Source organism: Macaca nemestrina, chromosome 2, assembly GCF_043159975.1.
Source record: "Macaca nemestrina isolate mMacNem1 chromosome 2, mMacNem.hap1, whole genome shotgun sequence".
Taxonomy (NCBI): domain Eukaryota; kingdom Metazoa; phylum Chordata; class Mammalia; order Primates; family Cercopithecidae; genus Macaca; species Macaca nemestrina.
In genome coordinates this window covers 38,640,421-38,664,324 of record NC_092126.1, presented here as the reverse complement: position 1 = coordinate 38,664,324, position 23,904 = coordinate 38,640,421, and the positions used below count along the sequence as shown (strand labels likewise).

The following is a 23,904-nucleotide window of genomic DNA, read 5'->3' as shown; positions in this document are numbered from 1 at the left end:
TACAAAGTTTGCTAGAGAAAATGGCAGACCCCTTCTTCCCTTTATTTTTCCACCCAGAACCAACCATGTTCAACCCTGATTATTTTGCTTTTTACCTTCCTATTTTCAGATAACATGCCTATATTGCTCCTTTCTTGTATTTCTTTTCAGAACTATTATTAGAGGCTGGGCGCGGTGGCTCATGCCTGTAATTCCAGCACTTTGGGAGACCGAGGCGGGCAGATCACTTGAGGTCAGGAGTTCGAGATCAGCCTGGCCAACATGGTGAAACCCCATCTCTACTAAAAATACAAAAAACTAGCTGGGCATGGTGATGCATGCCTGTAGTGCCAGCTACTTGGGAGGCTGAGGTGGGAGGATTGTTTGAGCCTGGGAGGTCGAGGGTGCAGCGAGCCAAGATTCCACCACTGCACTCCAGCCTGGGTGAAAGAATGAGATGCCCGCCTCAAGAAAAAAAACCAACCAACCAACCAAACAAAAAGTATTGATTTCACACTGTGAAAGTTGAACTTTAGTTCTTTTATAATTTGTCACCACTTTATCTACATGTCCTTCTCATCCTCTTAATACAGTTAACTTGCTCAACATTCAGAATTTATAATTTTATATTTTTCTTTAATCTCTTATTTGCTTAGTTTTCTGTGTACTTGCAACTAATTCAACCCCAAATCTCTGTCAGTTGTCTAAATCCACACTCAGTCCCATGAGGTACTCTGTCAATGGCATGTTCTTGATGAAGTCTTCCTTGGTTCCTTCTGACCTACTCTAATCTGGGCTGCTTGGTCGCTAGGCCTCGCTCAGTTTCATCCAGGGATTCCTTTTGCCTTTCTCCTATTTCTTGTTTCTCGCACTTTCCTCATTCCTTATTTTGTTTCTTCATTATTTTGTTACTCTGCGCATTCTCTAGCAGCTTCCTGAATGAAGGAGCATGGCAGGTATATTTTTTGAGATCTTGGATCTTTGAAAATGCCTCTACCCTTTAATATGGTTGGTATTTTGGCTAGTTATAGAATTAGAGCTTTGCGGTGTTTTGCCTTCAGATTTTTTTTTTTTAAACTTTAGAGATGGGGTCTCACTCTGCTGCCCAGACTGGAGTAGAGGCACGACATGGCTCATTGCAGCCTTGAACTCCTGGCCTCAAGCAATCTTCCCAAGTAGCTGGAACTACAGGTGCACACCACGATGCCTGGCTAAATTTTTATTTTTTTTTCAGATGGCATCTTACTCTATCACTCTATTGCCCAGGCTGGAGTGCAGTGGTCCGATCTCGGCACTGCAAACTCTGCCTCCCGGGTTCAAGTAATTCTCCTGCCTCAGCTTCCAAAGTGGCTGGGATGACCGGTGCCTGCCGCCACGTCCAACTAATTTTTTTTAAGGAGAGACGGGGTTTCACCATATTGACCAGACTGGTCTCGAATTTCTGACCTCAGGTGATCTGCCCGCCTAGGCCTCCCGAAGTGCTGGGATTACAGGTATGAGCCACGGCATCCAGCCTGGCTAATAATAAAGTGTTTTTTTTTTTTTTTTTTGTAGAGTCAGGGTCTCACTATATTGCCCACACTGGTCTCGAACTCCTGGCCTCAAGGGATCCTCCTGTCTTGACCTCCCAAAGTGCTGGAATTTTAGGTGCAAGCTACTGTGCCTGGCCTTTTCCTTCATACTTTAAAAAGTATTGATCCATTGTCTATCCAGTATTGATAAGAAGTCTAAAGCTTTATTGGTATCTATTCCTTTGACTGTAACTCATTTTGTTTTTTTCCTTAGAAGCCTGCAGAGGTTTCTCTGAGTCCTTAGTAGTTTGAAATATCATGATGGCCTTGGTTGAGATCTAACTCATCTATTTGGCTGGACTTTTCTGAGAGCCTATTCAGTTTGGAAACTGAATCCTTCAGACCTTGAAAATGTTTGTATCTCTCTTCCCTGCCCTTTCCCTCCTTCTTTTTTTTTTTTTTTTCTTAAGAACAGTTATTGAGATCTACATAGCCCAGTATGGTATAGCTACTAGCCAAATGTGGCCTTTTGAGCATCTGAATGTGGCTAATCAAATTTGAGATGTTTTCTCAGTACAAATACAAAATAGATATACAACAAATTTAATTTTACCTATTTTTAAATTTTTCCATTGTGGCTAAATTTTAAAATTATTTATGAGGCCTGTACCACATTTCAATTTCCAGTTCTATTAAAAATTTTTTGACCGGGTTCTCCAATTTTTGTATCTTGTCTCTATTTCCTATTGCTTCATCTTTTTTGAGGGAGGGGGTTTCTTTCTGGGAGGGTTACACAGCTTTATCTTCTAAACATTGTCTTTTTATTTCTGCTATTGTAGTTTTGACTGCTCAGAGCTTTTCGGTTTCCTGAATGTTCCTTTCATAAAATGTATCATTCTGTTCATGTCCTGTGATTGTAATTTCTTCTCATATCTCTCTGAGGATATAATCACTGTTTTTTTTTTCTTGTTGTTAAAGTTTTATTTTCTCTGAAAGTCTCTGTTTCATCCAAGCTATCTTTCCCCCACTATTTGTCTGGCCTGTATCTTTTGTGTAAGAGGCTTTACTCAGGTATCTAGTGATCCTCTGTTCTCTGCTCATATTTGAGAGTAGGTGCTAAAAAGCTGATCGGAGGTTCTGATCTGTGGGTTTGTTGACTCTGGGCTTTACTGTAAAATGAATGGGCTGGGTTTTTTCCTTGGGGATGACCCAGTGTCGAATCTTCAGGTCTTTATTCTCAGGCAGGTCAGTTCCCCAGAAAAGCATTTCAGTTTCCTGCTTGGAGGTTCAGGGCAGGTAGGCAGCATTCTGTTAGCTGAGTGAGGAATGAAGACTGGGCATCTCAGCATTCAGTTTGCATACACTCATTTGATCTGTTTTCAAGATCGCATTCACATCTCAACTGTGCCCAATGCTCCCCAGTCCGGACGCCCTTCTGTTTTGTGCTCTTCAGGGAATAAAGCACCAGTTTTATGCTAGGGTAGAGGACATGGCTTGAAGATCAACTGTTCATTTAAACAAACTTTCTATAAACTCTCCTGTTTTTGGCTTACCTTTACCCCATCCCCACTTCCAAGGTTCCTAGCATCTCCAAATCCTGAATGTCTGCAAGTTTTGCTGGGTATATCTGGTTGCTTCTTGGTTTTTCCCTCTGGCTTAGGATTCAGACAGTCTGCTATGTTTATTTGCTTTCCAGTTTCCAACACTTTGCTATTATCTCTTATTTCCTTTATGAAGCCAACAACATTAATTGGTAATAGGGAACAATATTTTTCTGAAGAACCACAAATTCATGGCAAAGTAAAACTTTTCAAGAGAAGATTCTAGGAGACCGCTGTTCAAATTCCCACTTGTAGGCCTGAAACCATATTAAGAACCACACCTGTAATGGTTAAACAAAATCTCCTTTGGGGAGAGAAAAGTGAAAATAACTAAGTTGTAACTGTTGACTGTTTTCAAGTAAGTCACATTAAGACCTGTGTGTACCTTTGAGAAAGATATAGTTTACATTATTGCAAAAAACTGAACATGTAATACTTGAAAACGTTTTTTACTTTTTGTTTTTGAGATAGGCTCTCATTCTGTTACCCAGGCTGGAGTGCAGTACTGCAATCATGGCTCACTGCAGCCTCAACATCTTGGGCTCAAGTGAGACTCATGCCTCAGCCTCAGAGTAGCTGGGACAAGAAGCATGTGCCACCACACCTGGCTAATTTTTTAAAAACTTTTTGCAGAGATCGGGTTTTCCTACGTTGCCCAGATTGGGCAAAGTCTTTTTGAGAAATATATTTTAAAAATCATACCAACTTGATGTTTAACATTGTTATTAAAGAACAAAGGGGACATTCATTGAACCTAATGAATGTGAGGTAATAGGATGGCTATGGTGAGGTTCAGTCATATCATATCTACTCTTAGAATGTAAAAGGGGCAGAATGTTGTCCCACTGTGAAACTATTCCTGATTGTGGGGAAAGCCTTGAAGAGTTACATCTCATAAGCAGAGGGCTGCGATACATGTAATAATATCTGGTGGTTACACTGTTGTGTCACTGCAAGCTCCGCCTCCTGGGTTCATGCCATTCTCTTGCCTCAGCCTCCCGAGTAGCTGGGACTACAGGTGCCCACCACCATGCCCGGCTAATTTTTTCTATTTTTTAGTAGAGATGGGGTTTCACCGTGTTAGCCAGGATGGTCTTGATGTCCCAACTGTGTGATCTGCCCACCTTGGCCTCCCAAAGTGCTGGGATTCCAGGTGTGAGTGAGCCTCTGTGCCCAGCCTTTTTTTTTTTTTTTTTAAAAGTAATAATGGTTTTAGTACAAAAGGGACAGGGGACTGTCCTCTGACTGGCCTCTAAGATCTCTTGGTGTCTTGAAATTCCTCATTACTTAAGAGAACCAAAATCAGGCAAAAGGGAATAAAGTAAATCTTGATTTTGACCAAGGATGTAACAGGACTGAAGTGAAAGGCAACTTATTTTACTGTGAAATAGAAACTGAAATACTTTAGTTACTTGCATTTTCAATTAAGAACTAAGACAATCTTCTCTTTACAATAAATAAAGCTTAAGCATACCCTTCAGTTCTTTGCTAATAACCATAAGAGAGAAAGAAAGCTAGAATGCAAAGATAGATATACTGCCTGAATATTTGCCAAAGGCACATAACTGCTTTTAAATATCTGAAAGATGTGGTAGATTAATCAGATATAATTCTCTGAATATTGGAGAGCATAAGGATCAATGAACGAAAGAGAAAAAATGAACAGGCTGCCTCAGTGGATGGTTACCTGTCCCTGAAAAGTTTAGCAGCAGGGGCTGGATGGATAATACATGCAGGACATGGTCAGAGGGTATTTTCTTACTGAAAGTACTGGATACTCTCTAAAGTTTCTTTCAATGCAGATTTTCTGTTTTTTTTTTTTTTTTTTCTTACCAAAGGTAACTGATCTTCTCAGAGCCTGAAAGTGTTGATTATTTATTGTAGAAAAATTAGAAAACAGAAAACACAGAAGGAATAACTGACCAGAGAGCACTGGTGTTAAATTTTTGCTATATTTACCACCAATATTTGTTTTTTCAAAGCATAATGATATTAATGACAAATTATATTTCTAAAATTGTAGACATAAACAAAATTACATTTTAAAAATTTTTTGTGAGACAAAAGTCTCGCTCTGTTGCCCAGGCTGGAGTGCAGTGGCACGATCTCAGCTCACTGCAACCTTCCTCACCTCCTCCGCAAACCCTGGGTTCAAGTGATTCTTGTGCCTCAGCCTCCCAAGTAGATGGGAATACAGACATGAGCTAAGATTACTTCTTGTCCTTTCCTTGGACTGAATGAAATTAAGTGCTGAGCCAGTGAATTCTTGCCCCTAATATAAATTCCTGTATGCTATTCAAGAAGAAAGTTATTGGAAATTCCATTATTGCTTAGGCAGTAACTACATGTATATTCTGTTGCATATTCAGTATACATATACATACTGTGAAAGGCACTGGCCTAAAGCCCTTAGGCATAACAAAGGTGAATGAAATAACTCCTGGAGATGATACCTAGCCAGATGACTAAGGTAGAAGCAGAATATGATAAAAACCAGGACAGACAGACTAAAAGACATACTGAAAGGGGGTTTGCAAGAGTTTGTCCACAGAAAACAATCTACCCAGATACTTTCCATATCTACCTCTGTTACCAGGCATAGGAAAGACTCTAGATCCTAATTTCGTATGCAGCGTTTCACACAGGATTAATCACACCTTAGTGAATGTATTACTTTTTTCACAAAATTCATTTTTTCTACCCATGTAATTCATAAGCCAGAAACCCGATTTCTGCAAAGTGATGCCTATTCCATTTTCTTAAATAAGAGTTTGATTTTTGTTCTATAGACAGTCCCTACTTATGATGGTTTGACTTAGAATTTTTTGACTTTACAACGGTGTGAAAGCCACATGCATTCATTAGAAACCGCACTTTAAGTACCAATACAATCATTCTGTTTTCACTTTCAGTATTCAATAAATTATATGATATTCAATACTTTATTATAAAGTAGGCTTTGTGCTGGATGATTTTGCCCAAATGTAGGCTAAGATGTGTTCTGAGCACATTTAAGGCTGGCTAGACTAAGCTATAATGTTCAGTAGGTTAGGTGTATTAAATAATTTTTGACTTATATTTTCAAGTGATGCTGGGTTTACCAGGATGTAACCCTACTGTGACTGGAGAAGCAACTGTACAGATATTTTTGTCAAAATGGTGGGCACTATTTTCTGCTCACACTCTGCTTTAGTAAAGCAACGTGAACCACTGAGAATAACACACAGGGTACCTAGTAAGTGCCACTAGAAACCAAGGAAACAAGTATCAATGGGCAAAATCAGTAGTTACTTTCTTATATAATTGGCCTAACATTGATTTTCTTAAGCAATAAGCAATTTCATGACACCAAAAGAACTCTCTTTTAGGAAGTCTACAGCCTAGCTGGAAAGAAGGTAGACATGCAAACGAATGGCATCTGTATGACAGGCCATATATTACAGTGGTAAAGAGTCCAGGTTTGGGAGAGATACAAACCTGAGTTTGAATCCAAGCTAGGACACTTACTAGGTGCACAGTCTCTTAGAACTTCTGTTTCATCAACTGAAAAATGGGACCACTGATACCACAACTCATAGTGATATGAGGATTAAATAAGCCATTACATATAAAATACTAGTCACCGGCAAAGAATGGAATCTCAGTATGTGAGCTGTTAGTTAGGATGAAGGCAACATGCAAGGTAGAAAAGGAGCACCAAAGAAGGAGGTCTAAGAAAGCTTTTGACTCAAGAAACCTCTGTTGGTAACATTCTGTGAGAATCCAGTTATGGGTCTCATGATGTGAAAAACTGATCTGAAGAGCTCCACTTCTGCTAATGATTACCTAAGTGGGATCAAGCCTTCCACTGAGGAAACTGAGGGGACCCCCCCACCGCCATAGAAAAAAAAACGGTTCAAAGATGCTGGAGAATTAACAGGGCAGTGAAGAATTATGGTATCCAGATCTAGAAGAGGAAAATCCAGAGACGGGCACCTAGCATTTGGGACCACCTTTCCCTTGGGGCATCTGCAGATTCTGGAAGAGGGAACTGAAAGTTTGAGGAACTAAGCCTTGACTTACTAGTATTTTGTTACTGATTTTGGGTCTATATCAAGAGGGATGTCTGTAGTTCTATTTTCTTGTATGTGTTTGTCTGGTTTTGTTTATAAAATGAGTTGGGAATTATTCCTCCCCTTTCTGTTTTCTGGAAAAGGTGGTGCAGAATTTGGTATTATTTCTTCTTCAAATGACTATAAGAATACAGTTAAATTATCTGGGCTGGGAGATTTCTTTTTCAGGAGGTTTTGAACTGTGAATTCAATTTTCTTTAATAGACATCTGACGATTCAGGTTGTGTATTTCTTCTTAGGTGAGTTTTATTAATTTGTGACTTTAAAGGAAATTGGTCCATTTCATTGAGGTTACCACATTTGTGTGTGTATATGTTATTTGTAGCATTCCTTTATTACTTCGTGAATATCTAATGCCCCTTGAGTCATCCTTTTTAATCCATTGATTATTTAGAAGTGTGTTGTTTAATACCCAAGTGTGTGGAGATTTTCCAGTTGTCTTTCTTGTATTGATTTCTACATTAATTCCATTTTGTTTACAGAACATACTTTGTAGTATTTTAAGTCTTTTCTTTTTAAACAGGCTTACTGAAATATATTTCACATATCATATGATTGTTCCTTTAAAAATGTACAATTCAAGGGTTTTTAACATTCACAGAGTTGTATAACCATCACTACAATTCATATAGGGACACTTTCATTACCTAAAAAAGACTCCATACCTGATAGTACTCATTCCTCATTTTACCACAGGCTCTCCACAGATTACGCAACCATTAACCTATTTCCTGTTTCTATACATTTGTCTATTCTGGACAACTCATATAAACGAATTCATACAATATGTTGTGTTTTGTGACTGGCATCTTTTACTTCACATAAGGTTTTTAAGATCCAATCATATGTAGTATGTATCAGTACTTCATTTTTCTTTACTGCTGTATAATACTTGATTATATGACTAGATCACATTTGTTTATCTTGGGCTGATCCCAACTTTTGGCTATTATGAATGATGCTGCTATGAAAATGGGTGTACAAGTTTTTGTGTGGACCTGTTTTCATGTATCTTGGGTATATACCTAGGAGTGGAATTGCTAGGCCATATGGTAACTCTATTATTTAACTATTTGAGGAAATGTCAGTCTTTTCCGTAATGGCTGCACCATTTTACATTCCTACTGTAATGTATGAGTGTTCCAATTTCTCCACATGCTTGGCAGCACCTGTTATTATCTGACTCTGTGGTAACCATCTTAGTGTGAAGTGGTATCTCATTGTGGGTTGTCTTTTTACTTTCTTGATCATATCTTTTGAAGCATAAAAGCATTAATTTTTTCTTTTTTGGAGATGGGGTCTTACTCTGTCACCCAGGTTGGAGTACAGTGACGTCATCTCAACTCACTGCAACCTCTGCCTCCCAGGCTCAAGTGATCCTCCCGCCTCAGCCTCCCAAGTAGCTGGGACGACAGGCGCGTGCCACTGTGCCTGGCTAAATTTTGTTATTTCTGGTAGAGATGGAGTTTCATCATGTTGCCCAGGCTGGTATTGAATTCCTGAGCTCAGGCAATCCACCTGCCTTGGCCTTCCAAAGTGCTGGGAATACTGGCGTGAGTCACCGCACCCAACCAAAAGTTTAAAATTTTGAAGTCCAATTCATCGATTTTTTCTTTTGATACTTATGCTTGTGGTGTCACATCTAAGAAACTGCCTAACCAAGGTCGTGAAAATTTACTCCTCTATTTTCTTCTAAATTTTTTATAGTATTAGCTTTTACATTTTGTGCTGTGATCCATTTGACTTAATTTTTGTAGTATGTGAACTAGGGGTCCAAATTAAGGTTGGTGCAAAAGTAACTGCAGTTTTTGCCATTGAAAGAAATTGCAAAAACCACAATTACTTTTGCATCAATCTAATATTATTTTGTATGATATCCAGTTGTTCTAGCATTAAAAACTGTTTTTTCCCCCATTGGATTGTCTTGGCATCCAGCATCCTTGTTGAAAATCAATTAGCCACAAATGTGAGGGTATATTCCTGAACTCTCAATTCAATTTTGTTTTTATGTCTATCATGATACAGGTACCACACAGTCTTGTTTACTTTCACTTTGTAGTGAAATATTTTGGAATAGGGAAGTGTGAATCCTACATTTTTTCTGTACTTTTTCAGCATTGTTTTGGTTACTGTGGTCCCTTTGTATTTCCATAGGAATTCAATATTTGGCTTTTCCATTTCTGGAAAAAAAATAAAAACCATTGAAAAACAAAAAAAGTTTTTGACTCAAAGTAACTAGTATTTTGTTAGGAATCTGTAGATCAGTTTGGGAACTACTGCCATCTTAACAATGATCCATGAACATGGGATGTCTTCATTTCATTTTTTTTTTTTTTTTTCCTGTGATGGAGTTTTGCTCTTGTCACCCAGGCTGGAGTGCAATGGTGCAATCTCAGCTCATTGCAACCTCCACCTCCTGGGTTCAAGCAATTCTCCTGCCTCAGCCTCCCATGTAGCTGGGATTATAGGCATGTATCACCACGCCTGGCTAATTTTTTATATTTTTAGTAGAGATGGCGTTTCATCATGTTGGCCAGGTTGGTCTCGAACTCCTGATCGCAGATGATCTGCCCACTTTGGCTTCCCAAAGTGTGAAATTACAGGTGTGAGCCACTGCAACCCAGCCAAAAATCCAAAACTTTTCTAGTACCAACAAGATACTCAAAACTCATACTCAAAGGAAATACTCACTGGAGCATTTTGGATTTCGGATTTGGGATGCTCACTGGTAAGTATAACAAACAGTTCAAAATCTGAAAAAAATCCAAAATCTGAAACACTTCTGATCTCAAGAATTTCAGGTAAGAGATACTCTACTCTGCCTGTATATGAAAAAGAGTAGCATATATATGAACTTTTAATTTTTTTTTTCTGGGTATTAAAATTACTGGTATTAAAATTTACTTTTCTTCTGCTCATTCATGTTTTCTAAATAAATGATTACTTTTGAAATGGAAAACAAAGTTATTTAAAAATAACCTAACAAGCTCTCCAAGAAATGGCTTATTTTTATTTCTACATCTTCTAAACAATATATTCAACATTTATCTTTTTAGAGTTGGTGTCCTGCTCATTATACCCAGGATGGAGTATAATGGCATGATCCTAGCTCACTACAGCCTCAAACTCCTGCCCTCAAGTGATCCTCCTGCCTCAGTCTCTCGAGTAGCTAGGACTACAGGTGTGCATCACCATTCCCAGCTATTTAAAAAATTTATCTGTAGAGATGGAGTCTCGCTATGTTGCACAGGCTGGTTTCAAACTCCAGGCTTCAAGCGATCCCTCCTGCCTTGACCTACCAAAGTTCTGGCATTACAGATGTGAGCCACCACATCTGGACATATTCAACATTTAGATAACTTTTTGACCCAATGTTAAGATAGTTGAGTTAGTTATACCTGCAGGTACCATCAAGGACTATAACCCCTCCCTCCCTTGGTACTGAGCACAAACTACAGTGCGTTGTGTTACACAAAGTAGGGATAAAAAGTGAGGCATCTAGATTTTTTGCCTGAACAAGAGATGGAAAAAAAGAAATGTGTAAATTAATAACTCCAATAAAGGTATGTCTGAGAGTGCAAAGGAAAAGCATAGATGATTTCAACTGGCAGAATGAGGATGTGTTCTTATACACTAGTCATCCACAATTTGCTTTCCCTCTCTAATAGTAATGGTTTACCACTTACCCAGTAAGATGATAAAACAAGTATTTCACAGCATCTATTCCCATATTCCACATGAATGCTTACTAGCCCTACTTGTCATCAGCTTATATGTCACTTAATCTTTGTTTCTGTGGGTAACAGCACTTCTCTTGATACGCCATGAACATGGATTCAGTGCCAATCCCCTGAGACGGAGAGCTCCGAGATGGCAGAAACTAAGTCTAATTCATCTTAGTATTGCCAGGTTGAGTTGGCTTCACTAGGTATAATATGCACCATGACTTTTTCAAGCTTTGTGCATGTGTTTAACATCTTGGCAAAGGAAACTTAGAAATCATACCTGGTAGGATTCCTTTTGTCTTCTTCAGAGATCAAAAACCAAACAAAATCTGCATAGCTCATTCTTCCCTCTTTCTGTATTGTTTTTCCCCTGAAGAAAACACATGGTTATAAAATTTCCTGAGCAATTACTCAGAACCATTTATCAGGATGATAGGCTAAGAAATAAAGTAATATGCCAGTTAAATTTTCTAAAATTATAATGCTAAATGCCTCATAAAGGGCAACCCTTCCACAGCCTATCTTATTTTTAAAGGCCTAGAGGGTGAAACCAGAAGGCATTTGCAAATATGAAGAAAAGAAATCTGGCTTTTCATATGAATGCAAATAATCACTGGGATAAAATACTGTTACCTGTATTTAGATACAGGATTAATACTCATGTTAGGCATCAATGGAAGACACCTCAAAATAGTAAGAGCCGTCTATGACAAACACATAGCTGGCATTACACTGAATGGACAAAAGCTAGAAGCAATCCCCTTAAGAACAAGAACAAGACAAAGACGCCCACTCTCACCACTCTATTCAACATAGTACTGGAAGTCTTAGCCAGAGCAATCAGGCAAGAGAAAGAAATAGAACTCATCCAAACAGGAAAAGTCAAATTATCTCTCTTCGCTGACAACACGATTCTATACATAGAAAAGCCTGAAAACTATGCCAAACGGCTTTCAGAACTAATAATTTCATTAAAGTTACGGGATACAAAATCAATGTAGAAAAATCAGTAACATTTCTATACACCAATAGCATTCAAGCTGAAAGTCAAATCAAGAATGCAATCCCATTTACAATAGCCACACACACACACAAAATAAAATACCTAGAAATACAGCTAACCAAGGAGGTGAAAAATCTCTACAGGGAGGACTACAACACTCTGCTGAAAGAAATCAGAGATAACACAAACCAATGGAAAAACATTCCATGGTTATGGATAGGAGAATCAATATCGTTAAAATAGCCATACTCCCCAAAGCAATCTACAGATTCAATGTTATTCTTATTAAACTAACGTCCTTTCTCACAGACAAGTTTTAAGAAAAAAAAAAAATTCTAAAATTCATAGGGAACCAAAAACAAAGCCCAAATAGCTAAAGCAATCTTAAGCAACATCAGCCAGGCCAGAGGTATCATAGTACCTGACTTCAAGCTACACTATAAGGCTACTGTAACCAAAACAGCATGGTACTGGTACAAAAACCGGCACATAGACCAATGGAGCAGAATAGAGAGCCTAGAAATAAAGCTGCACACCTACAACCATCTGATATTTGACAAAGTCGATAAAAACAAAGAATGGGAAAAAGACTCCCTATTCAATAAACAGTGCTGGGATAACTGATTAGCTATATGCAGAAGAATGAAATCGGACCCTTACTTTTCACTATATAAAAAAATTAATTCACAATGGATTAAAGACTTAAATGTCAGACCTCAAACTATAACAATCCTAGAAAAAAACCTAGGAAATACCCTTCTTGACATCAGCCTAGGCAAATAATTTATGGCTAAGTACTCAAAAGCAACTGCAACACAACAAAAAATTGATGACTGGGACTAAAGAGCTTTTGCACAGCAAAAGAAACTATAGACAGATTTAACAGACTACCTACAGAATAGGAGAAAATATTCTCAAACTATATATTCAACAGAGGTCTAATATGCAGACTCTATAGCGAATTTAAATCAACCAGCATAAAACAACCCCATTTAAAAATGGGCAAAGGACATGAACGGACACTTCTCAAAAGAAGACATATAGGCAGCCAACAAACATGAAACAATCTCAACATCATTCATTATTAGAGAAATGCAAATCAAAACCACAATGAGATACCATCTCACAACAGTCAGAATGTCAACTACTAAAAAGTCAAAATATAACACATGCTGGTGAGGCTGTGGAGAAAAGGGAATGATTATACACTGTTAGTGGGAATGTAAATGGGTTCAGTTGTGGTGGAGAGCAGTTGATTTCTACTACTGTTAGACCCAGCAATCCCATTACTGGGTATATACCCAAAGGAAAATAAGTCATTCTACCACAAAGATACATGTACTTGTATGTTTATCCAGCACTATTCACAATAGCAGAGACATGGAATCAACCTAGATGCCTACCAACAGTAGACTGGATGAAGAAAATGTGGTACATATATACCATTGAATACTATGCAGCCATAAAAATTATGAAATCATGTCCCTGCAGCAACATGGAGGCAGCTGAAGGCCATCATCCTAAGCTAATTAACACAGGAACAGAAAACCAAACACCATTATGCTCTCATTTGTAAGTGGAAGCTAACACTGAACACACATGGACATAAAGATGGGCACAATGGACACTGGGGACTGCTGAAGTGGGTAGGGAGTGAGCAGAGTGAGGGCTGAGGGACTGCCTGTTGGGTGTTGTGCTCACTGCCTGTGTGACAGGATCCTCCAAACACCAAACTTCATCATCACACTGAGTTCCCATGTGACAGACCTGCACGTGTACCCCTTGAATCAGAAAAGTTGAAATAATTTTTTTAAAAAAGAATTACTGTCTTGTATTAAGCCATAACTATGTTTTATAGGATATTATTTGCTCCAACAGCACTGCCAAATTATTCACGAAGCTTTGCTAAAATGAGATCGTTATGGTATTACTTGTTCATTTTTAAATGCAGCATTAAACATTTTCTTACCTTGTTACTGCCCCAGAGAATATCCTTTCAATAATCCTGTTTGATGAAGCTAAATGTAGATAAAAAAATTACAAAGCTAGTTAGAAATATGCTCCATAAAGGCAATACTTTTTACAAATTTATTTTTCATTAGCTACAAGCTAAACCATAACCATCGTCCATAATGAGAATGTGAGTACATTTTTATTTATGCATAATTTTAAAATAATTAAAAAAAATAGGCAAATGAATGTGGCTGACATCTGGGAAGTATTAATATAGCTGAATGCTAAGTTAGGTCTGAACATCCTGACAACTAAGACAAAAATATATAGGATTTGTATTGATTTTATCCAATGAGACCAATTTTCCTATAAACAAGACAAATTTTATCCTTAAATTAAATTCAAGGGGGAACTGATTGTTTAAGCTCCTAAAACAACATAAAATAGACGTTAAAAACAATGGAGAATGCTTTCAAGTAGTTTTTTAAAAGCTCCTCAAACACACTAAAAACATACTTTTCTTATATTCCCATTTTATAAAAGTCCAGGGTTTAACATGATATAACATAAGATTTTTAGAAATTCCATCAGGAAGTTTTATTCACAGAGACAATCATAGCTTACGTTAGCATGTTGGTGAGTGAGAGAGAGAGAGAGAGAGAGAGAGACAGAGAGAGAGAGAGACGACTAGAGACCTGTTCTTTCTTTTATTTATTTATTTAATTTATTTTTGAGATGGAATTTCGCTCTTGCTGCCCAGGCTGGAGTGCAATGGCGCGATCTCGGCTCACCGCAACCTTCATTTCCCAGATTCAAGTGATTCTCCTGCCTCAGCTTCCCAAATAGCTAGGATTACAGGCATGTGCCACCACACCTGGCTAATTTTTTTATATTTTTAGTAGAGACGGGGTTTCACCATGTTGGTCAGGCTGGTCTTGAACTCCTGACCTCGTGATCCACCTGCCTCGGCTTCCCAAAGTGCTGGGGTTACAGGCGTGAGCCACCGTGCCTGGCCAACTTTATTTCTTAAATACGCAAAGCTCTATGAAACCTGACACCATATATAACAAGCCTTTTTTTTTTTTCCTTTGAGACAGGGTCTCCCTGTTGCTCAGGCTGGAGTATAGCAGCAGCATCATGGCTCACTGTATCCTCAACTTCCCCAGGTTCAGGAGATCCTCCCGTCTCAGCCTCCTGAGTAGCTGGGACTACAGGCATATGCTACCACACCCGACTAATTTTTGTATTTATTTTGTCATTTAAAAGACATTTTTTAATTTTTAATTTTTGTATTTTTTGTAGAGTCAGGGTTTCACCACGTTGCCCAGGCTGGTCTTGAACTCTTGGGTTCAAGTGATCCACTCACCTTGGCCTCCCAAAGTGCTGGTATTGTAGGCATGAGCCACTGACCCCGGCCTGATGAGCCTTTTCTTAAGAGGCACACCATTAGTAACAGCCATACCAAAAAACAAAAACAAAATTCAATGCATTTATTTAAGATTTATACTCTGCTATATCTAATAAGCTAAAGTATTGTTTAAAAACCAACAGTGCCTGAGAAGGCATTAAAGGACAGAACAGGGACAATCTTATGAGAGAAGAATGAATCAATGTACCTTGGTGCTTAGTTAATACTAAACCAGGCTGGGCGTGGTGAATCATGCCTGTAATCTTAGCACTTTGGGAGGCCAAGGCAGATGGACTGCTTGACCTCAGGAGTTGGAGACCAGCCTGGGCAACAAGGTGAAACCCCATCTATATTAGTTTGTTCTCACACTGCTAATAAAGATATACCCAAGACTGGGTAATTTAAAAAGGAAAGAGGTTTAATGGACTCACAGTTCCACATGGCTGGGGAGGCCTCACAATCATGGTGGAAGGCAAAGGAGAAGCAAAGGTACATCTTACATGGCAGCAGGGGTGTGTGTGGGGGAACTCTCCTTTATAAAACCATGAGCTCTCATGAGACTTACTATCACAAGAGCGGCACAGGAAAGACCCACCCCCATGACCCAGTTAACTCCTACTGGGTCCCTCCCATGACACATGGGGATTATGGGAGCTACAATTCAATATGAGATTTGGGTGAGGACACAGCCAAACCATATTGTTCCAACCATGGCTCCTCCCATATCTCAGGTCCCCCACATTTCAAAACCAATCATGCCTTCGCAACAGTCCCTCCAGTCTTAACTCATTTCAGCATTAACTCAAAAGTCGACAGTCCAAAGTCTCATCTGAGACAACCCAAGTTCCTTCCACCTATGAGCCTGTAAAATCAAAAGCAAGTTAGTTACTTCCTAGATACAATGGGGATACAGGCATTGGGTCAATACACCTGTTCCAAATGAGAAATCAGCCAAAACAAAGGGGCCCCATGCAAGTCCAAAATCCAATACTGCAGTCATTAAACCTTAAAGTTCCAAAATGATCTCCTTTGACTTGGTCTCACATTCAGGGCACACTGATGCAAGAGGCAGGTTCCCATGGCCTTGGGCAGCTCCACCCCTGTGGCTTTGCAGGGTATAGCTCCTTGCTGCTTTCATGGGCTGGCATTGAGTATCTGTGGCTTTTCCAGGTGCATGGTGCAAACTACTGGTAGATCTACCATTCTGGGGCCTGGAGCATGGTGGCCCTCTTCTCACAGCTTCACTAAGCATTGTCCCAGCAGGGACTCTGTACGGGGGCTTCAACTCCACATTTCCCTGCCACACTGCCCTAGCAGAGGTTCTCCATTAGGACTCTGCCTCTGCAGCAAATTTCTGCCTGGACATCCAGGTATTTTTATACATCCTCTGAAATCTAGGTGGAGGTTCCCAAATCTCAATACTTGACTTCTGTGTACCCACAGAACCAACACCACATGGAAGCCACCAAGGCTTGGGGTTTGCATTCTCTGAAGGAATGGCCTGAGCTGTATTTTGGCCCCTTTAAGCCATGGCTGGAGCTGAAACAGCTGGGATGCAGGGCACCATGTTCAGAGGTTGCATAGAGCAGGGGGGCCCTGGGCCTGGCCCAGAAAACCATTTTTCCCTCCTAGGCCTCCAGGCCTGTGATGGGAGGGGCTGTCATGATGGTCTCTGACATGCCCTGGAGACATTTTACCCATTGTTTTGGTGAGTAGCATTTGACTCCCCATCACTTACGCAAATTTCTGTAGTGGGCTTGAATTCTGCCCAGAAAATGCGTTTTTATTTTCCACTGGATTATCAGGCTGCAAATTTTCTAAACTTTTATGCACTGTCACCTCTTGAATGCTCTGCTGCTTAGGAATTTTTTCCACCACATACCCCAAATTATCTCTTTTAAGTTAAAAGTTCCACAGATCTCTAGGGCAGGGGCAAAATGCCAAGTCTCTCTGCATAGCAAGAGTGACCTTTACTCCAGTTCCCAACAAGTTCCTCATCTCCACCTTAGACCACTTCAGCCTGGATTTTATTGTCCATATCACTATCAGCATTTTGGTAAAAGCCATTCAAGTCTCTAGGAAGTTCCAAACTTTCCCACATGTTCCTGTCTTTATCTGAGCCCTCCAAACTGTTCCAACCTCTGCCTATTACCTGGTTCCAAAGTCCCTTCTACATTTTTGGGTATCTTTATAGCAGTGCCCCCACACTACTGGGTATTAGTCTGCTCTCATGATGTTAGTAAAGACATACATGAGACTGGGTAATTTATAATGGAAAGAGATTTAATGGACTCACAGTTCCACATGGCTGAGAAGGCCTTATAATCATGGCAGAAGGCAAAGGAGAAGCAACAGCACATCTTACATGGTGGCAGACAAGACAGCATGTGCAGGGGAACTCCCCTTTATAAAACGATCAGATCTCATGAGACTTATTCACTATCATGAGAACTACATGGGAAAGACCCGCCCCCATGATTCAATTACCTGCCACCAGGTCCCTGCCACAACAGGTGGGGATTATGGGAGCTACAGTTCAAGATGAGATTTGGATGGGAACATAGCCAAACCGTATCACTGTCTTTACAAAAAAAATTAGCCAGGTGTGGTGGCATATGCCTGTAGTCCCAGCTACTTAGGGGCTGAGATGGTAGGATGCCTTGAGCCCAGGAGGTCGAGGCTACAGTGAGCCATGTTCATGCTACCGCACTCCAGCCTAGGTGACAAAGTGAGATACTGTCTCGAAAAAAAAACAAGGATATTAAATTAGTAGGCAATAGGTTCTGGATTTACCGCTGGCAAAAATGAAGCAAAAAGGGTATTATCATGTGATATGTAACTTTCTGTTTTCTGACAAAAGAAAGCACACAAAATTCATCTGCAGAGACATATCTTTCTGGAACTAAATTTCCAAAAGTAAATTTTTGTGAATCCTTGAAAAGAAAACTTGGCAAGTTAGAAACACTATTTTCATCCTTGGGTTTTTATAGAAATATTGTTAAGTGGGAAGGTTTACAAAGGTGTATACATATTCTCTTTCAAACAGATTTACACAGGTGTGGATCTTATTCAATTCATCATCAGAAAATACACACCGGTATAAAGACTCATCGCTTTATCAAAACTAAGACTGTGATTGGTTACTTACTTCCAAACTCCTTCTCCTACATCAAGGCTTTTATTAATTTAATAAAAAATTATATTATCTTCACTCATCCCCTCTTAAAAATTCTTGGCCTGTAAAGAGGACTTGATTAGGTTTAGAATTTAGCAAATGGGAATTTCTCATAATGAGTAGTGATGATTTATATAACTCTTCAAAATGGTTAAGTCTTAGCATCTACAGAATCACTTACCCTGGTCATTGTATCGAGACAGATCGGCCTGGCTGATGTAGAGGTCGTGATCTGTATCTAGTTCCCAGAATTTACAATAAATAACATAGAAATGTTCATAGGAGAAGTAATCTGTAATTTGGTTTATATCTTCCTCTTCTTCCAAAAGTGCTAGGGTCTGAAATGATATGAGAAGAAGAATTTAAACATTATGAAAAAGCAGCTTTGGCCACTGTGCAGTTTAGTGAATTTCTGTTTTAAACTGAATTTAAAATTTTGTTTCTGGTACCAAATAAGAAACCCTTTAATAGGCAACCTCATCTTACCTTTAATCAACCAATCAATCTATAAGCATTTACTGAGCTCTATAATATGCTCAGTGAAGGGTTGGATACTGTGGAGGATGTAAAAGCAGGGAAAGGGAAGTACCATTACTTGGGGAGTATAATTGGTCAGAGGTCAGAGACTGGCACAAAGAGAACAATTAGATCATAGTCTTCATTACTTTGCCAGAAACAAATACTGTTTTTAATTTTCAAAGTTATGTGAGCAATATTAAGAGGGGTAGGCATCTACATATAGTGTTTGGTTTTGTAATAAAAATTAAGTTTATATCACAAAGGTGACTCATACAATAGTGATGATACATGGTGGCCTGGCATAGGCATGGCAGATAGAGATGCAGGGCCCTGAGCTGGCAGTAAACCTGGGTCTTCCCTGACTCACTGTACTCTCCTATGGCAAACTCCAGAATCAATGATACTGAACCCACAATTCTACTGTCAGCCAAATTATTATATAAGTGGGCAGATAAATAAAGACATTTTCAGAAGTGAAAGATTCAGAAAGAAAAATAAAAGAAAGCACAAAAAATGTAAGAAATATATAAAAAAAAGAAATGCCAGAAATAAAATCAGATATATGAATAGTCACTATAAAGATAAGTGAATTATATCTCCCCATCAAAAATTTTTTGATTGAGTATCAAAACCATGCCCCCAAAATAGATCTACCTATATGCATCTATAAGGGATACATCTAAAAAAAATATGGAAGGTTAAAAAAAAGATGGACAAATATACACAGTTAAATGTTAAAATAAACATGTATCAATATTAATATGGACTGCAAAGTGAAAAACATAAGGGGGCAGGGTGCGGTCGCTCACGCCTGTAACCCAGCACTTTGGGAGGCCAAGGCAGGTGGATCATGAGGTCAGGAGTTCAAGACCAGCCCAAGATGGTGAAACCCCATCTCTACTATAAATACAAATATTAGCTGGGTGTGGTAGCAGGCGCCTGTAATCCCAGCTACTTGGCAGGCTGAGGCAGAGAATTGCTTGAAACCGGGAGGTGGAGGTTGCAGTGAGCCGAGATTGTTCCACGGCACTCCAACCTGGGCGATAGAGCAAGATTCTGTCTCAAAAGAAACAAAAAAAAAAAAAAAAAAAAAAAAGAAAACCTTGAGGGACAAAGAGGACTATTTCATAAGGCAAATGTTAGTATTTCAACAAAAAATTATTTTTTAAAATATAAACACTGGAAAAGCAAAGTGCTCTGGCAAACTAAAAACAACATAAATTATTATTAAGTTTTGGTAAATCTGCTCAATAGAAAATTATGCAGCCAGTAAAAATTATAAAGTTTACACTGAAAACCATGATATAGTAAGTACAAAATATAGGATACAAGATTGTACCCACTAAGAACTACGTAAAATCCTAAAAATGCATATGTACATATGAATAAGACTAAATGAATACAGACAAAAATGATACTAGTTGTATAAGGGTCATAAAATATGGTTTTTCTTGTTTTCCAAACTTGCTTATAATATTTCGTTTTATAAAATGCCCTTTGATATGTAAGAAGCAGAACACTTTCAATAAAGCACATTTTAGAAGCAAAGAGCTATCATTTTTTACCAACTGGATTGGCATAAAATGAAGATGACAGCAACTTTTGTTGGTGAGTATGTAAGTGAAAGTAGTGCAAGCTTTTTGGAGGGTAACTTGGCAGAATCCACCAAACTAAAAATGCGCATAGTATTTGATCCAGAATTTTCCCTCCAGTGGTCTTTCTACAGACATTCTTACTCATACCACATACAAGAGGAGGGTACAAGGATGTTCACTGCATCATTGTAATAGAGGAAGTCTGAAAATGATTTGGACATCAATAGAGGAATATGTAATTAATTACAGTTTAGCCATGCAGTTGATTGTGTAGTTGAAAGAATGAGATTGACTTGTATGAATGCAAATGAACAAAACCCTGAGACACTAAGTGAAAAAACAAAGTTAACAGAATAGTATGAACCCATATATTTTTTGAAAACCCTCAAAATAGCAGCCATAAAAAACAAAACTATATACTACATGTATATATTTATGAGAGAATAAAAGCACATATGATATGGGTCCCCCACTGGGGAAAGGGAGTAAAATGGTAGAGTGAAGAATAGCGACTTCTGTTTATTACTCTAGATGTGCTCATATTATTTGAATGCTTTATGAGTATTGTTTAAGTACGAAGAGGAAGACTAAGGAGAGGGGCAGGGAAGGAAAGGCAGGAGAAAATAAATCATGCTCTAAGAAGCAGAACACGAGTTCTTTTTCCAGTTCAGCAACTTACTTGTATGTGATCTTATACAAATCATTTAAGTATATTTGGGCCTCAAATTTTATCACTGGTAAAAAAAAAAAAAAAAAAGGAATAATTTTAAAAGCCAAAAAAGAAAAAATATGGATTAGGCCAGGCATGGTGGCTCACGCCCGTAATCCCAGGACTTGGGAGGCCGAGGCAGATGGATCACGAGGTCGGGAGTTCGAGACCAGCCTGGCCAACACAGTGAAATCCCATTTCTACTAAAAACACAAAAATGAGCTGGGCATGGTGGCGCATACCTGTAGTCCCAGCTACTCAGGAGACTGAGGCAGAAGAATCGCTTGAATCTGGGAGGTGGACATTGTGGTGAACCAAGATCACACCACTGCACTTCAGCCTGGGCAACAGAGCAAGACCCCCGTCTCCAAAAAAAAAAAAAAAAAAATCTATGGACTATAAAAATGATTCAGAAACTACAACCTATAATGTGCTTCAGGAAAGTGGGGGATTATTATAATTACTCTTGAGGTATTATGGAATTACTGCCATTTTAACCCATCCCATATTACCTACTGAGAGCCCAGGCAGGCATCAGGTGTTCAATAAATATCAACACTGACTGTGATGATGATTGTTCATTTTAGAATAAAAAAATGTTTGTATATCCATCATGGACTGCTAGTTTTGCCAAGTCTTCATTACTCTGTCTCAGATGAAGATAGGAAAAAATAAAGAGTAAATAAGGTTGTATTATTAGCCTAAATTCCATTTAGTATGATTCTTAAAAATAAAACCTTTAATTTTCTTCCAAGTGTGAACAATTTCACTTTCTTTATGTTTACAGAAGCTTAAACAATCAGGCATGAAGATTACTTCGGTAAAAGGCTCCCACTAGTGGTCAATACTTTCTCTCTCACTTGGTAAAATGAATAAAATAATTGAATGAAATGTATTCTTTCTTAAAAGGAATTTTTTAGTACTTTTCTCTAGCAGGTGCTGGATACAGAGTCATTGCTGAAAGGATCAAGTTTAAAATCTTCCAAGGGCTTTCCAAGACCCTTCCCAACCTAGCCTCAGCCCACCCCTCCAGGCTTATCTATTGTGAAGCTTTCTCTGTACGTTTTATCTATGTCTATGGAAATTATCATTTCAGGTTTAGTGTGTGTACACTTCACTTTTTTGCTCCAGAGTGAATGCCTTCAGGCAGAGATCCCTTATTATTCTCTTCATTTTTACCCCCTCACCCAAAACATTCCAGCGTCCCACGACAGGTATTTGATAAATGCTTAATGAATGAAAGGAGTGACAGTGCTTTGAATACAGTAAGCATTCAAATATTTGTTAGAGTAAGAAAATTATTTAAATTGCTCATTACACATGAATTCTAATGAAAGGCATACTTGCAAAAAGTTGCTTTTTCTTATCTCTGTCGAAGTAATTTTTCCACTCCAAGATCTGTTGACTGTGTAGAATATTCTCTGAATAACCTGGTTCCAAAAGGAAAATAAAAGCAAATAAAAACATTGAAGATCTCCACTACTTTCTCAAAGGCCATCTATGAACACACTTGGGATCAATTTAACTTTTAGCTTTTTGACTACGTTAAGTGTAATTCCTAGTAAAAATCAGCACTGTATTTTTAAATATACATCTATATATTTTGAATTTGCCTCTGTACTTCCAAGAAGAATTAAAAAAATTATCTGCTCACAAGTCTTCACTTCCCAGCTGCCTTCACATCACTTCTTTTGTTTACCTCCAATTTATACAGTGATGCCTGATTCAAGTAATGCTTATTGGGCTCAATGTTTTGGGAAGGCATATGAGGTGAGAAGTATCTGCTGGGTTGGCCTAATGATTGATTAACTGGTCAGAAGGATGGCTATCAAGGTGGTATGATTCAAGAGGGTCTTATTCTGGTTATCATAGTCTTATTCACTTGAGTCTTGAAGACTCTTGGTCTTCTAGACTCTATGGAATTCAAATACATCTGGGATAACTTATGTCCTAATTTTAATTTGGGCATGAACATCTTTGTTATTAGATGGTGTTTTAATGGGTTTAGCAGAATTGTATCTCTGGAGAAAACTTTGGATGGAATGGGAGAAGAGGAGATAAGAAACAAATATGTCTAAATTGAGGATGTGTGTGCTGTGGTGTAGGAGAGGATCAGAGAAGGAAGATGGAAGCTGCAATCCTGGACGTACGAGGTCACAGTGCATTCTTAACAATTTTACCTGCAGTAATTTCTACCCACTTCATTTCCCTTTCACCGATTATTTTTCTTCTCCCAAAGAAAGCAGTGGCAAAAAGAGCAATTTAAGCAGCTTTATTTTTTTTGGGGGGGGGGAGTGCATTCTGCTTTTATTTTGATAGTCTAATAATACAGAAATCCTGTTATCTTTGGTGGTTTTTGTCATGGAAAAGATTAGATCTCTTTTTCAAGCTATTTTGGTGCAAGAAGAACAAATAAGGCAAGATATTTGGACATCTTTCTCAATAGCAGGTCTAATGAGGCACTAAACCACCTTTCTTTCTGGATTCTTCAGCAGAGGGAGTGATTCTTCAACTGAACATGGAAAAACTAGCATCAGGATGAAGGTCTAGATTTCAGCTGTTCAGCACTCACCACCCCACCCCTGCTATCAGTGCTAACCCCTCTGACCCTACA

At 38.6% G+C, this 23,904-nt stretch overlaps 1 protein-coding gene across 3 annotated transcripts in view; it reads right to left on the bottom strand.

Annotated features, from left to right (window-relative positions):
• LOC105469910 (protein phosphatase 2 regulatory subunit B''alpha) overlaps window positions 1-23,904 on the bottom strand; it is a 194,122-nt gene that overhangs the window by 52,637 nt on the left and 117,581 nt on the right. For all 3 annotated transcript variants that reach the window (XM_011721501.3, XM_071090952.1, XM_071090953.1), the window contains 4 exons: window positions 22,634-22,720; window positions 18,649-18,805; window positions 13,901-13,949; window positions 11,209-11,298 (listed from right to left, as the gene is read on the bottom strand). In XM_011721501.3, coding sequence (XP_011719803.3) covers window positions 11,209-11,298; window positions 13,901-13,949; window positions 18,649-18,805; window positions 22,634-22,720 — 383 coding nt within the window. The remainder of the gene's footprint in view (window positions 1-11,208; window positions 11,299-13,900; window positions 13,950-18,648; window positions 18,806-22,633; window positions 22,721-23,904) is intronic.